General features: G+C 37.8%; 1 protein-coding gene across 2 annotated transcripts in view; it reads left to right on the forward strand.

Moving 5' to 3' along the window:
• Positions 1–12,964, forward strand: part of SLK (STE20 like kinase) — a 62,612-nt gene that overhangs the window by 24,684 nt on the left and 24,964 nt on the right. For both annotated transcript variants that reach the window (XM_003922225.4, XM_003922224.4), the window contains exons 4-9: positions 353–502; positions 7,379–7,451; positions 7,593–7,787; positions 8,637–8,718; positions 10,822–10,950; positions 11,568–12,932. In XM_003922225.4, the coding sequence (XP_003922274.1) occupies positions 353–502; positions 7,379–7,451; positions 7,593–7,787; positions 8,637–8,718; positions 10,822–10,950; positions 11,568–12,932 (1,994 nt within the window). The remainder of the gene's footprint in view (positions 1–352; positions 503–7,378; positions 7,452–7,592; positions 7,788–8,636; positions 8,719–10,821; positions 10,951–11,567; positions 12,933–12,964) is intronic.

A 12,964-nucleotide genomic window follows, 5' to 3' on the forward strand; every position in this document is an offset into this window, starting at 1 on the left:
TAAATAACTTTTTGTTCTTTATGTTCATGTCTTAAATTATGCTTGATAAGATGAAAGAATTTCAAACATACATAAATATACATTCAGATATATGTAATTATTGAGTAAAGTTCAGTATGTTAAAAAATCGATGCAATTATGTTTTTATATTCTTGAATAATTATAGTAAAATTCTTGAAATGTTGAGCATGTCAAGAAAGTAATCTTTGTAGATTAATTTTTAGTTTTTCTAAAATAAATTCACTGCATAGAATCTTTGACAGTGATGATGCATACAGAAGGGTTTATAGCCTGCTAATATGTTTTCGCTGTGTAAAAAGCAGATTTTTTTTTTTTTACTTTCTCCTTATAGAACTCGAGAGACCATTAACTGAGTCCCAAATACAAGTAGTTTGCAAACAGACTTTAGATGCTTTGAACTACTTACATGATAATAAGATCATCCACAGAGATCTAAAGGCTGGCAACATTCTCTTTACTTTAGATGGAGATATTAAATTGGGTAAGTTACTCATTTAAATAAAACATTTGAAGTTTTGCTCTGAAATTTCCATCTTTATGTATGTGACTTAATGTGGTTTTATTACTACTTAAATATGTGAAACATGGAGAACTAACTCCATGTTAGTTTTTAAAACACTTTCTTAGATAAATACTAATTTTTCTGGAATTCCTAAATATCAGCACCTAATTAAATGCTTTAAAAAGAAGATGAGAAAGAGTGAGTTTTTATTTTCAAAAAGGCAAGCTTTTTAAAGATTGGTTTCAAGTTTGTTCCTTTAAATTTTTGTATGTAGACTTAATACTTGTAAATGTTTTATGTTTAGAATATAATATAGTATATAAAACTGCTAACTCGTTTTTTTTTTTAATTTTCGAAGCTCATGTCTAGTGAGTTTTTCTCCCTGTGTTTAGTTTTATATTCTATTTTATTGATATAGCACATTGACTAAACCGACAAAGTAATCTTAGTTCTGAAGAGAATACCTAATCATAAGGACTACAGTTTTTAATTTTACTCTTTATATTGAGGGAAGAAATGTTACCTTCATAAGAAGAATTAGATGTAGGTTTTAGATTGGAAATTAGTTAATTTCATATATACACCAACAAATGGAAGATATGGCCCTCATTAAGTGTACCCAAGGTAGGAATTTTTTTTAAAGTATAGAGATGAAGTCCAAATTTGTGTATTTTGGAAGGCTATTCAAAGGACAAAATATATTCAAAAGCCAAGTCGATACCAGAGATTATAGTCATTTCACTTCACTTTGTCAAGACATCTAAACAGATGGTATACTAAATTTTATTTTTTATTTTTATTTTTTAATGGAATCTTGCTCTGTTGCCCTCGTTGGAGTGTGGTAGTGTGATCATAGCTTACTGTAGCCTTGAACTGCTGGGCTCAAGGGATACTTCCACCTCATCCTCCCTAGTAGCTGGAACTGCAGGCATGTACCACCATGCCTGGCTAATTTTTAAAAATTTTTTGTAGAGATGAGGTCTTGCTCTGTCGACCAGGCTGGTCTCGAACTCCTGGGTGCAAGTGATTCTCCTGCCTTGGCCTCCCAAAGTGAATTTTAACCTTTTGATTGTGAAATAAATACAGATGTGGAAAACCACACCAGTAATTGTGTAGCTTTGCTTTGATACTAGACATAACCTTGTAGTCACTACCTAGATCAAAAAGTAGAACTTTGACAGGCACCCCAGAAGCTCTTCCATGTACCCGTCTCGACTGTCACTGCCCTTCTCGTCTCCACACTTTATCTTGACTTTTATTTCTATTATTTTCTTCCTTGTGTTTCTTTTTGGCTCATTCACCCAGTATTCATCTCTAGATGTTAGGGTTTAAACTTGCCCATATAAAACTTGGGATTTTTTTAAGTCTTTTAACTTACAGGCCTTACCCCATTCCTTTCTTTTCTTTATATTGCGGCATGCTTAATCGGGGGGATGAGGGCAAAAATTGGTTCTTTGGGGCCAAAAACACCTTATACATTACAGTGGGTTGTGACCTTCCAAAGACCCACAAGTACATGAAGAGGTATAACGCTATATTTGTGGCATTACAATTTTATGGGAGGAGGGATGTTGTGGAAAAAGGGTTTAAAATGACGCCTTAGAGGGGCTAATAATGAAAGAAACACTAAGAAAAATGATCCATGGGACCTGGGCTGTTTGGCCTGTAGTGTTTCCCTCAAACTGCATTTTACTGTTCATACTCCTGAAGATTAAAGTGCCTGTCTGTATTTCCTTCAGTTTGGCCGATGAATTCAAAGACTTGATCAGTCTCAAGCCTGATCCTTTGGCAAGACTTCTAGGTGGTTTTGCATTCTCTCACTGGAAGCACATCGTGTCTACTTTGTGCCGTTTTTTGTTGTTAGCAGCTATTGAGGCTTAGTGCCTACACACCTGTCTTTTGGGGTTACAAAGTGAATTTCATTATATTATTTTCATTTATTTTTGATAATGATTTTGATATAAACACCAATTAGTTCATTATTTTCACTCATTATAAAATTAATAATGAAGATAATGAATTGGTTCTTTCTTATCCTCAGTTGGTGACCAGTATTTTAAAAAATATTGTTAGTTCTTGGATTTAATTTTATTTGGTGGGTTTCAAGTCTATTGAAGTTTTTATTCTTACTGAAGCTCACATTGTTCTATCTTTAATCAGTAGGGTCCTGTTTGTGTTGGCTTGTTAGTCTTTTTTGATAGGACTAGTTATCTTTGATAGCTTACTTGACAATTCTGAGATGTTACAGGCTCATCTGTGTATTTCCTGTTTTCTGTAACTAGCCATTTCTTCTTTCTTTTTTTTTCTTTTTTTTTTTTTTGAGACAGAGTCTTGCTCTGTTGCCCAGGCTGGAGTGCAGTGGTCGTTCTTGGCTCACTGCAACCTCCATCTCCTGAGTTCAAGCAATTCTCATGCCTCAGCCTCCTGAGTAGCTGGGATTACAGGCATGCACCGCCATGCCCAGCTAATTTTTGTTTTTTAGTAGAGGTGGGGTTTCGCCATGTTGACCAAGCTGGTCTGTAACTCCTGGCCTGAAGTGACCTGCCGGCCTCAGCCTCCCAAAGTGCAGGAATTACAGGTGTGAGCCACTGCACCCAGTGTAATTAGCCATTTCTTCAAGAAGCCCTGGTTTCTTTCTTTCTTTCTTTCTTTTTTTTTTTTTGAGGTGGAGTTTCACTCTTGTTACCCAGGCTGGAGTGCAATGGCGCGATCTTGGCTCACCGCAACCTCCACTCCCTGGGTTCAGGCAATTCTCCTGCCTCAACCTCCTGAGTAGCTGGGATTACAGGCACGCGCCACCATGCCCAGCTAATTTTTTTGTATTTTTAGTAGAGACGGGATTTCACCATGTTGACCAGGATGATCTCGATCTCTTGACCTCGTGATCCACCCGCCTCGGCCTCCCAAAGTGCTGGGATTACAGGCTTGAGCCACCCCCCCCCGCGCAAGAAGCCCTAGTTTCTTTTTAGTAGGGTATAGTATTTCAAGACCACAATCTGGGTGTAAGAGATACCTTCAGTTTTCTATATTGGCCATTGTTCTAGGACTTTTCAAAGAGCAGAGCTAAGACCCCTCAAGAGTTCCTATGTATTTCCTACTCAAATTCAGGATAAAGCCTTTTAAAATGTAACTTCTGTAATACATGTGCATCTCCTTTCTTCTTTATTGAGAGTTCTGGTTCTCAAGAACATTGATAGACTTAGGACATCTCATAATTCATTTTAACCCTCATTTCTTTCTTTCTTTCTTTTTTTTTTTTTTAACCGACTTACAGGAATTAACCCTCATTTCTATGTGTAATGCTCATCACCACTCCTCATGTTGATGTCTCTTTGGTCATGTTGGTTATCTGAAGCTCAGTTTTAGATAGATTCCTCTGAAAGGGCTCTCTGAATTCTTATATAGCGGTAACAGTTGTACCCTTTATACTTGAAGGTTAGTTTTGCTAGATAACAAATCCCTGGCACACATTTCTTTCCTTCAGCATCTGAAATGTATGTTCTTTTCATTTTGGTATTTTCATTATGTCTCTCCAATTACTAGAAAGTAAGCTCCTTGGTGACAGGGACCATGAACTAATTAATTAAAAATGTCTTACAGTGAGGGTAAATTTGTCTTCTTCAGGTCATGAAGTGTTGCTATTGAATAGTCTGATAATCTGATTTTTTTCTCCATTGTAAGTCATTTGCTCTTTTTGCTTAGATGCTACAGTTTTTTGTTTGTTTGTTTGTTTGTTTTGAGACAGAGTTTTACTCTTGTTGCCCAGGCTGGAGTGCAATGGCGCAATCTCAGCTCACTGCAGCTTCCACCTCTTGGGTTCAAGTGGTTATCCTGCCTCAGCCTCCTGAGTAGCTGGGATTACAGGCCTGTGCCACCAAGCCCAGCTAATTTTTTTTTTTTTTTTTTTTTTTTTTTTTGAGACGGAGTTTCGCTCTTGTTACCCAGGCTGGAGTGCAATGGCACGATCTCGGCTCACCGCAACCTCCGCCTCCTGGGTTCAGGCAATTCTCCTGCCTCAGCCTCCGGAGTAGCTGGGATTACAGGCACGCGCCACCATGCCCAACTAATTTTTTGCACCTTTAGTAGAGACGGGGTTTCACCATGTTGACCAGGATGGTCTCGATCTCTTGACCTCGTGATCCACCCGCCTCGGCCTCCCAAAGTGCTGGGATTACAGGCTTGAGCCACCGCGCCCGGCGCAATTTTGTGTTTTTAATAGAGGCAGGGTTTCTCCATGTTGGTCAGGTTGGTCTTGAACTCCCAACCTCAAGTGATCTGCCTGCCTCAGCCTCCCAAAGTGCTGGGATTACACACATGCACCACCGCTCCTGGCCAGGTTTTTTCTTTTTTTAAAAAGCCAAATAGATTGACCCGTCTTTTCTAATAAATATTATGTTCTTACAATATTCACGTGCCTTCTTTCCCCCTGCCGGGAAAGTTTTCTGGTGTTAATAGACCTGAGCATTTGTTCTGTTCCTTTGCATTGACTTGCTGCTTTAGAGACTTTTATTATTTGTTGGGTCTTTGACTATCCATGTTTGTAACTTTTTCTCACATTGTTTTTTAGCTTTCTTTTTTATTGTAGGAAGATATACACAACAAAATTAACCTTTTTGATCTTTTTTATTTTTTTTTTGAGGCAGAGTCTCACTCTATTGCCAGGCTGGAGTGGAGTAGCACAATCTCGGCTCACTGCAACCTCCTCCTCCTGGATTCAAGCAATTCTCCTGCCTCAGCCTCCTGAGTAGCTGGGACTGCAGGCCTGTGCCACCATGCCCAGCTAATTTTTATATTTTTAGTAGAAATGGGGTTTCACCGTGTTGGCCAGGATGATCTCGATCTCTTGACCTTGGCCTAACTCAGCCTCTCAAAGTGCTGGAATTACAGGCTCCCAGCCTTGATCATTTTTAAGTGTATGATTCTGTGGCATTAAGTTCATTCCCATTATTATACAACCATTACCATCACCTGTCTCCACACCTCTTTTCATTTGGCAACAATTAAAGTGCACACCCATTAAGCACTTAGTCCCCATTTTCCATTCCTCCCAGCTCCTGGCAACTACCTTTCTGTCTTCAGTTTCTTTGATTTTGACCACTCTAGGTAACATCTGTATGTGAAATCATAAAACATTTGTCCTTTTGTGACTGGCATATTTTACTTAGCATAATGTTCTCAAGGTTCACCCATGTTGTAGCATATTTCACAATGTCTTCCCTTCTTAAGATTGAATAACATGCCATTGTATGTACATACCACATTTTGTTTCTCCATTCATCCATCAGTGGGCACTTGGGTTGCTTTCACTTTTTGACTACTGTGCATAATACTGCTCTGACTATTGGCGTACAAATGTTTGTCCTCCTGTCTGCTTTTAGTTCTTTTAAGTATGTATCCAGAAGTGGAATTGCTGAATTATATGGTAATTCTATGTTTAATTTTTTTGAGGGATAGCCATGCTCTTCTCCACAGCAACTGCATCATTTTACATTTCTAACAGGAAGGCAGTAGGCTTCAAGCTTCTCTACATGCTTGTCAATACTTACTACTCTCTGTGCTTTTTAAAAAAGAATAGGCGTCCTACTGGGCGTGAAGTCGTAATGGGTATGATGAATATGTTGTGTTATTTGCTTCTGCCTTCCCTAGTTTAGTCTTTGTTTCTAAAATGATTTTTTTTCTTTATTTTTTCTTGAGTTTTGTCGCCTTTTCAGAGTTTTTCTAATTGACTTACATTGCCGTTTTATGTTTTTCGTCATTTTTAAAGTGCCCTGGCTTATTTAAAATAGGATGTTACAGTTTTGATCCATTTTTGGGCATATTTTTCTGTAAATATATTGAAATTTATTTGAATATAGGGACATACTTGTGTAAAATAATGTATACCTTAAATATTAATATACTGAAGGTTTAGGAATTCTAAAATATCGAGTTGACAGTTGAAATATTTGTAATTTCTGTTTTGTTAATTTACAAATAACTCCAGCGAACCTTCCGTTTTTGCAACACAGATATATAGAACAATCTTATCCCCAAGAACCATATAATAGATAAAAGTAATTCAGGAAGAATTGTTTGACCTTTAACAGTTCTACAACAAAAATGACAAAGGTTAGAATTCTGAATATGGCTAATAGTAGCTACGATTTATTGAGTTTGTACTCTGTGCTAGGCATGAGCATCAAATACTGAAATTTTGGTACTTATTCAACTTTGAGAATTGTGGCATCAAATGTGAAACTTAAAAAATTTGTGCATTTATGGCATGAGGTAAATTATGCGGCAATAGCAATTTTATGTCGCTGTTAATGTTGTCTGAACTCCAGGCTGAAAAGGTGAGATTTAACAACTGAAAAAGCTGTAACGTTACTGTTCACTATAATTTAAATCAGAAAACATAAGGTTCCCAATCTTTTCTTGGCATTATAATTTTATGAGGAAGTTAGCAAGACATATGCTGTCATAAAGGTTGCTTTAGTATAATTTCTATTTTTCACACTATAGAAAAAATGTTAATAACTCTTAATTTAATTGTGCCATGTAGCACTAGTTGGCATTTGTTCTGAAGTGGATATACTGGTGTGCATTAAAATGTACAATTTTTATTTTCAGTTTTGAAGAATTTGTCATCTGAAGATGTGGCATTAAATATTTAATGATGGGATCTTTGGCAGTTTTTTGGGGGAGATGGTAGAAAGAGATGGTCAAGATTAAGATGAGAGACAGATTTTTTTTTCTTTCTGTTTTACTTACTCTTTAATAGGATTGGCCTTATTAAAGACTTGAAATGCTTTTTCTCCCCATTGAACAATGCTTAAAAGTTCTCATTAATGCTTTGTTATGATTATGTGTTTCAAGCGGATTTTGGAGTATCAGCTAAAAACACGAGGACAATTCAAAGAAGAGATTCCTTTATTGGTACACCTTATTGGTATGTATTCAGTTTTAAGAATTTACAGTATTAGTCATGTCAGCAGATATAATTACTCATGAATTTTGTCCACATAGTTGATTATGCTATGTGGTTTGCAGTCACTGTTCTTAAACATCTTTTAATTATCTGTCTTCATAGGATGGCTCCTGAAGTAGTCATGTGTGAAACATCTAAGGACAGACCCTATGATTACAAAGCTGATGTTTGGTCCCTGGGTATCACCTTAATAGAAATGGCTGAGATAGAACCACCTCATCATGAATTAAATCCAATGCGAGTGTTGCTAAAAATAGCAAAATCTGAGCCACCTACATTAGCACAGCCATCAAGATGGTAAAATATTCTTTAAAAAAGCTTAATAAGAAACTAGGAAGCAAAACTTGTTATATTCTCACAATTTTCCAAGAGTATTTAAATAAAGACTATGTGAATTAGAAAAGTAATTTTTGGCATATTTCTCTTAAGGACCATTAAAACTCTTTAGCTCACTTCTTCCATGTATCTGAAAATATGAATGATTTGAGTTTTGCATGAGAAGGGTATTTTCTGTACTATGAAGAAGTGAGGCATATAGATTAATCTATATTTGTGAAATTTATTAGAAGAAATTTTGTGTTTTTTGGCGTACTTGTGAATATATGGCTGTGTCTCAGTGACTGTGTACCTACTTACATATATGTCTACATGTATTTACAGATCAAATAAGTTTTATAAAATCTTAATAGTCTCAACTGGTTTTTTTTTTTTGAGATGGAGTCTTGCTCTATTACCAGGCTGGAGTGTAGTGGCGCAATCTCGGCTCACTGCAACCTCTGCCTGCTGGGTTCAAGCGATTTTTCCACCACAGCCTCCCGAGTAGCTGGGACCACAGGTGCATGCCACCATGCCTGGCTAATTTTTGTATTTTTCGTACAGACGGGGTTTCACGGTGTTGGCCAGGATGGTCTCAATCTCTTGACCTCGTGACCTCAATCTCAATCTCGTGACCGCCACCTGCCTCAGCCTTCCAAAGTGCTGGGATTACAGGCGTGAGCCACCTCGCCCGGCCAACTAGTTTTTTAAATGTTGAATTAATACTGTTGCATATGTAATGAAATTTAAAAATAACTTATCAAAGAGTTTTGTTTGATTTGATTAACAACAAAGTAAAATAGAATGTTATTATTAAAATTTATTTTAAAGGTCTTCAAATTTTAAGGACTTTCTAAAGAAATGCTTAGAAAAGAATGTGGATGCCAGGTGGACTACATCTCAGCTACTGCAGGTAAGAGAATATGTCAACAGCAAATAATTATTTTAACATCTCTTTAAGAATATTATTTCATAGTCAGTGTGCTTTCTTTCCACCTAAGTTTTCCTGTGGAGAGTCAAAATGGCAGTAGTTAACATTTGCTTTACAAAAATAAGTGCTGCTGGTACCAACAGGCATTCAGGTGAAACGTCATTCCTCCTGCACTTTTTTGATTCAGTTTTATTTTCATTTTGGTATTTTCATTATGTCTCTCTAATTACTAGAAAGCAGGCTCTTTAGGGACAGGGGAAAGTCTTACAGTGAGGATAAATAGTAAATATTGTTGACTTAAAAATGTTGTTAAAGTGATTGGGTAAGGCCGGGCGCGGTGGCTCAAGCCTGTAATCCCAGCACTTTGGGAGGCCGAGGCGGGTGGATCACGAGGTCCAGAGATCGAGACCATCCTGGTCAACATGGTGAAACCCCGTCTCTACTAAAAATACAAAAAACTAGCTGGGCGTGGTGGCGCGTGCCTGTAATCCCAGCTACTCAGGAGGCTGAGGCAGGAGAATTGCGTGAGCCCAGGAGGTGGAGGTTGCGGTGAGCTGAGATCACGCCATTGCACTCCAGCCTGGGCAACAAGAGCGAAACTCCGTCTCAAAAAAAAAAAAAAAAAATAAAGTGATTGGGTAAATTTAGTTTTGCTTTATAAAAGGACTACTTGTAATATGTTAAATACAAACTTGTCAATTAATTTTATAGGTGGGCAAATAAAATGACCAATCTTGAGGCAATTACTGTTAGATTGGATTATTATGTAACTCCTGCATCACAGTGTTTTAGGTTGACCTATTTATCTGGGGGAATAAAGCTGTAAAAAATTGCTTTGTTGTGTGCAGTAAGTATATCACTGGAACACACTTTGTTAATTATTTTGTTACCCCCACATTCAAAGCTCTTAGTCTGTGACAGACACTGTTAAATGTTGAATATAAGGAGATGAATAAAATGTCTTCTTAGTCTCAACAGTATTAGAACCATGTCAAAAATACAGGGGTTTGTAGATACTTTTAACAGAACTCTAAAGCTTTTTATAATTTTGAGGGCTTTGATAGGGTTTATAGAAATTGTTACTTTTTAAGAAGTGATAATGAGGCCAGGTGTGATGGCTCATGCTTATAATCCCAGCACTTTGGGAGGCCAAGGCGGGCGGATCATCTGAGGTCAGGAGTTCAAGCCCAGCCTGGTCAATATAGTGAAACCCTTTCTCTATTAAAAATAGAAAAATTAGCTGGGCATGGTAGCGCCCACCTATAATCCCAGCTACTTGGGAGGCTGAGGCTGGAGAATCACTTGAACCAAGAGGCAGAGGTTGGGAAATGAGCCAAGATCGCACCACTGCATTCCACTCTGGGTGACAGAGTGAGACTCTGTCTAAAAAGAAACAAAGAAAAAAATAATAATGTACTGACTTGAAGCTTGCTTTAAATTTCAATTAAAATTTTTGATTATGAAATTTTCAAGCGTACAGAAAGTACATATACCTACTACCCAGATATAACAGTTTTTACCATTTTTGACAAATTTGCTTCAGATTCTTAAAAATGTACAGATCCAGTTGTAGGCAGTCCCTGCTTTTGCTTTTGCTCAAGCCCCCTCCCCTCTTTCTTTCTCATATGTAGCATTATCTGAAGTTGTCTGTCATTTTCCTGCCCACATGTTCATATTTTTTTTTTTTTTTTTTTTTTTTTTAAGACGGAGTTTCGCTCTTGTTACCCAGGCTGGAGTGCAATGGCGCGATCTCGGCTCACCGCAACCTCCGCCTCCTGGGTTCAGGCAATTCTCCTGCCTCAGCCTCCGGAGTAGCTGGGATTACGCACCACCATGCCCAGCTAATTTTTTGTATTTTTAGTAAAGACGGGGTTTCACCATGTTGACCAGGATGGTCTCGATCTCTTGACCTCGTGATCCGCCCGCCTCGGCCTCGCAAAGTGCTGGGATTACAGGCTTGAGCCACCGCGCCCGGCGCACATGTTCATATTTTTACCACATAAGAATGTGTGTTGTGTGTGTTTGAAACTTAGTTTAGTAGTAAATATTCCAGTTGTTGAGTATATTCTTTTTAATAATCAACAGCATCCCTTTGTTACTGTTGATTCCAACAAACCCATCCGAGAATTGATTGCAGAGGCGAAGGCTGAAGTAACAGAAGAAGTTGAAGATGGCAAAGAAGAAGATGAAGAGGAGGAAACAGATAATTCTCTGGTCAGTATTTAGGAAAGAAATTTCATTTAGTTAATTTTTAGAGTTGGGTTTTGAGCTGTAGTTGCACCTATATCTAAGGATTGATGGGTGGCAGTACAAAATCTTTAAATTTCGATGTGAAGGTTAGTAGCAAGGTTGCTCCTTGCTGCATATTTTTGTTATATTTTCTTTTTTTTTTGAGATAGAGTCTTGCTCTGTTGCTCAGGCTGGAGTGCAGTGGAGTGATCTAGGCTTACCACAACCTCTGCCTCCCAGGTTCAAGTGGTTCTCATGCCTCAGCCTCCTGAATAGCTGGGACCACAGGCATGCGCCACCACACCCAACTAATTTTTGTATTTTTAGTAGAGACGGGGTTTTACCATGTTGGCTAGGCTGATCTTGAACTTCTGACCTTAGGTGATCCGCCCACCTTTGCCTCCCAAAAGTGTTGGGATTACAGGTGTGAGCCACTGCACCTGGCTCATTTTTGTTATATTTCTTACCGGAAGAATTGTGAATTCTTTAATTCAGCAAGATTTACTGGATAAAGATTTTAAATCATTGTATGTCTGTAAACTTTGTTTTGGTCACTCTTGAAATCCTGTTTTAACACTAAAAATATATAAAATCTTTTTTAGCCAATACCTGCAAGTAAACGTGCCTCTTCTGACCTCAGTATTGCCAGCTCTGAAGAAGATAAACTTTCACAAAATGCTTGTATTTTGGAATCTGTCTCAGAGAAAACAGAACGTAATAACTCTGAAGATAAACTCAACAGTAAAATTCTTAATGAAAAGCCCACCACTGATGAACCTGAAAAGGCTTTGGAGGGTATTAATGAACATGTTACTGATGCTCAGTTAGAAGCAGTGACTGAACTCCATGACAGAACAGCAGTAATCAAGGAGAATGAGAGAGAGGAGAAGAGGCCCAAGTTTGAAAATCTGCCTGACACAGAAGACCAAGAAACTATGGACATTAATTCAGTCAGTGAAGGAAAAGAGAATAATATAATGATAACCTTAGAAACAGATATTGAACATAATAAAAAATCTGAGTTAGAAAAGGATCAGGAAAAGCAACAGGTGTTTGAAAATAGGCTTACACAATCTGAAGAAATTAAAGATACTATTTTGCAAACAGTAGATTTTGTTTCTGAAGAGACTGGAGAAAAAGAGGCAAGTATTCAGGCAGTTGATAGTGAAGTTGGGCTTATAAAGGAAGACACTCAAGAGAAATTGGAGAAAGACGCCAAAACTCAGAAAGATGTGATCAGCAATACAAGTGATGTGATAGGATCATATGAGGCAGCAGATGTGGCTCAGAAAGCGGATGAAGACAGTGCTGAGGATACGCACAGTAATGATGAGAAAGAAGTGGTCGAAGTAGACCAGAAATTAATTAATAAGCCCATGGTGGATCCTGAGGCTGGTGGTGCTAAGGAAGTTCCTATTAAAGAAATAGTTGAAACAAATGAAAGAGAAGAAAATAAAAATAAGGAACAAGTAATAAACAGTTCAGAGAACATAATGGACATCAGTGAGGAACCAGGAACAAGTGAAGTTGAAGAAATTACTGAATCAAGTAGCATTGAAGAAATAGAGGTCAGAAGTGTGGTGGCTGATACTGACCAGAAGGCTTTAGGAAGTGAAATCCAGGATGCTCCTAAAGTCACTGCTCAGATAAATAAAGAGAAAAAAGAAATTCCACGTGAAGTGTCAGTTAAAACAGAACCTCACGTTACTGCAGTTTCACAGCCCAGTGAACCTCAGCCTGTTCTGATACCCAGTATTCATATCAACTCTGACAATGGGGAAAATAAAGGAGAAGTAGGTTCTTTATCAAAAACTGAAACTATTCTGCCACCAGAATCTGAGAATCCAAAGGAAAATGATACTGATTCAGGAACTGGTTCCACTGCTGATACTAGCAGCATTGACTTGAATTTATCCATCTCTAGCTTCCTAAGTAAAACTAAAGACAGTGGATCAATATCTTTACAAGTAAGTGTACATGAGTCATTGTTTGGGATTTC

Source organism: Saimiri boliviensis, chromosome 12, assembly GCF_048565385.1.
Source record: "Saimiri boliviensis isolate mSaiBol1 chromosome 12, mSaiBol1.pri, whole genome shotgun sequence".
In the NCBI taxonomy this organism is placed as follows: domain Eukaryota; kingdom Metazoa; phylum Chordata; class Mammalia; order Primates; family Cebidae; genus Saimiri; species Saimiri boliviensis.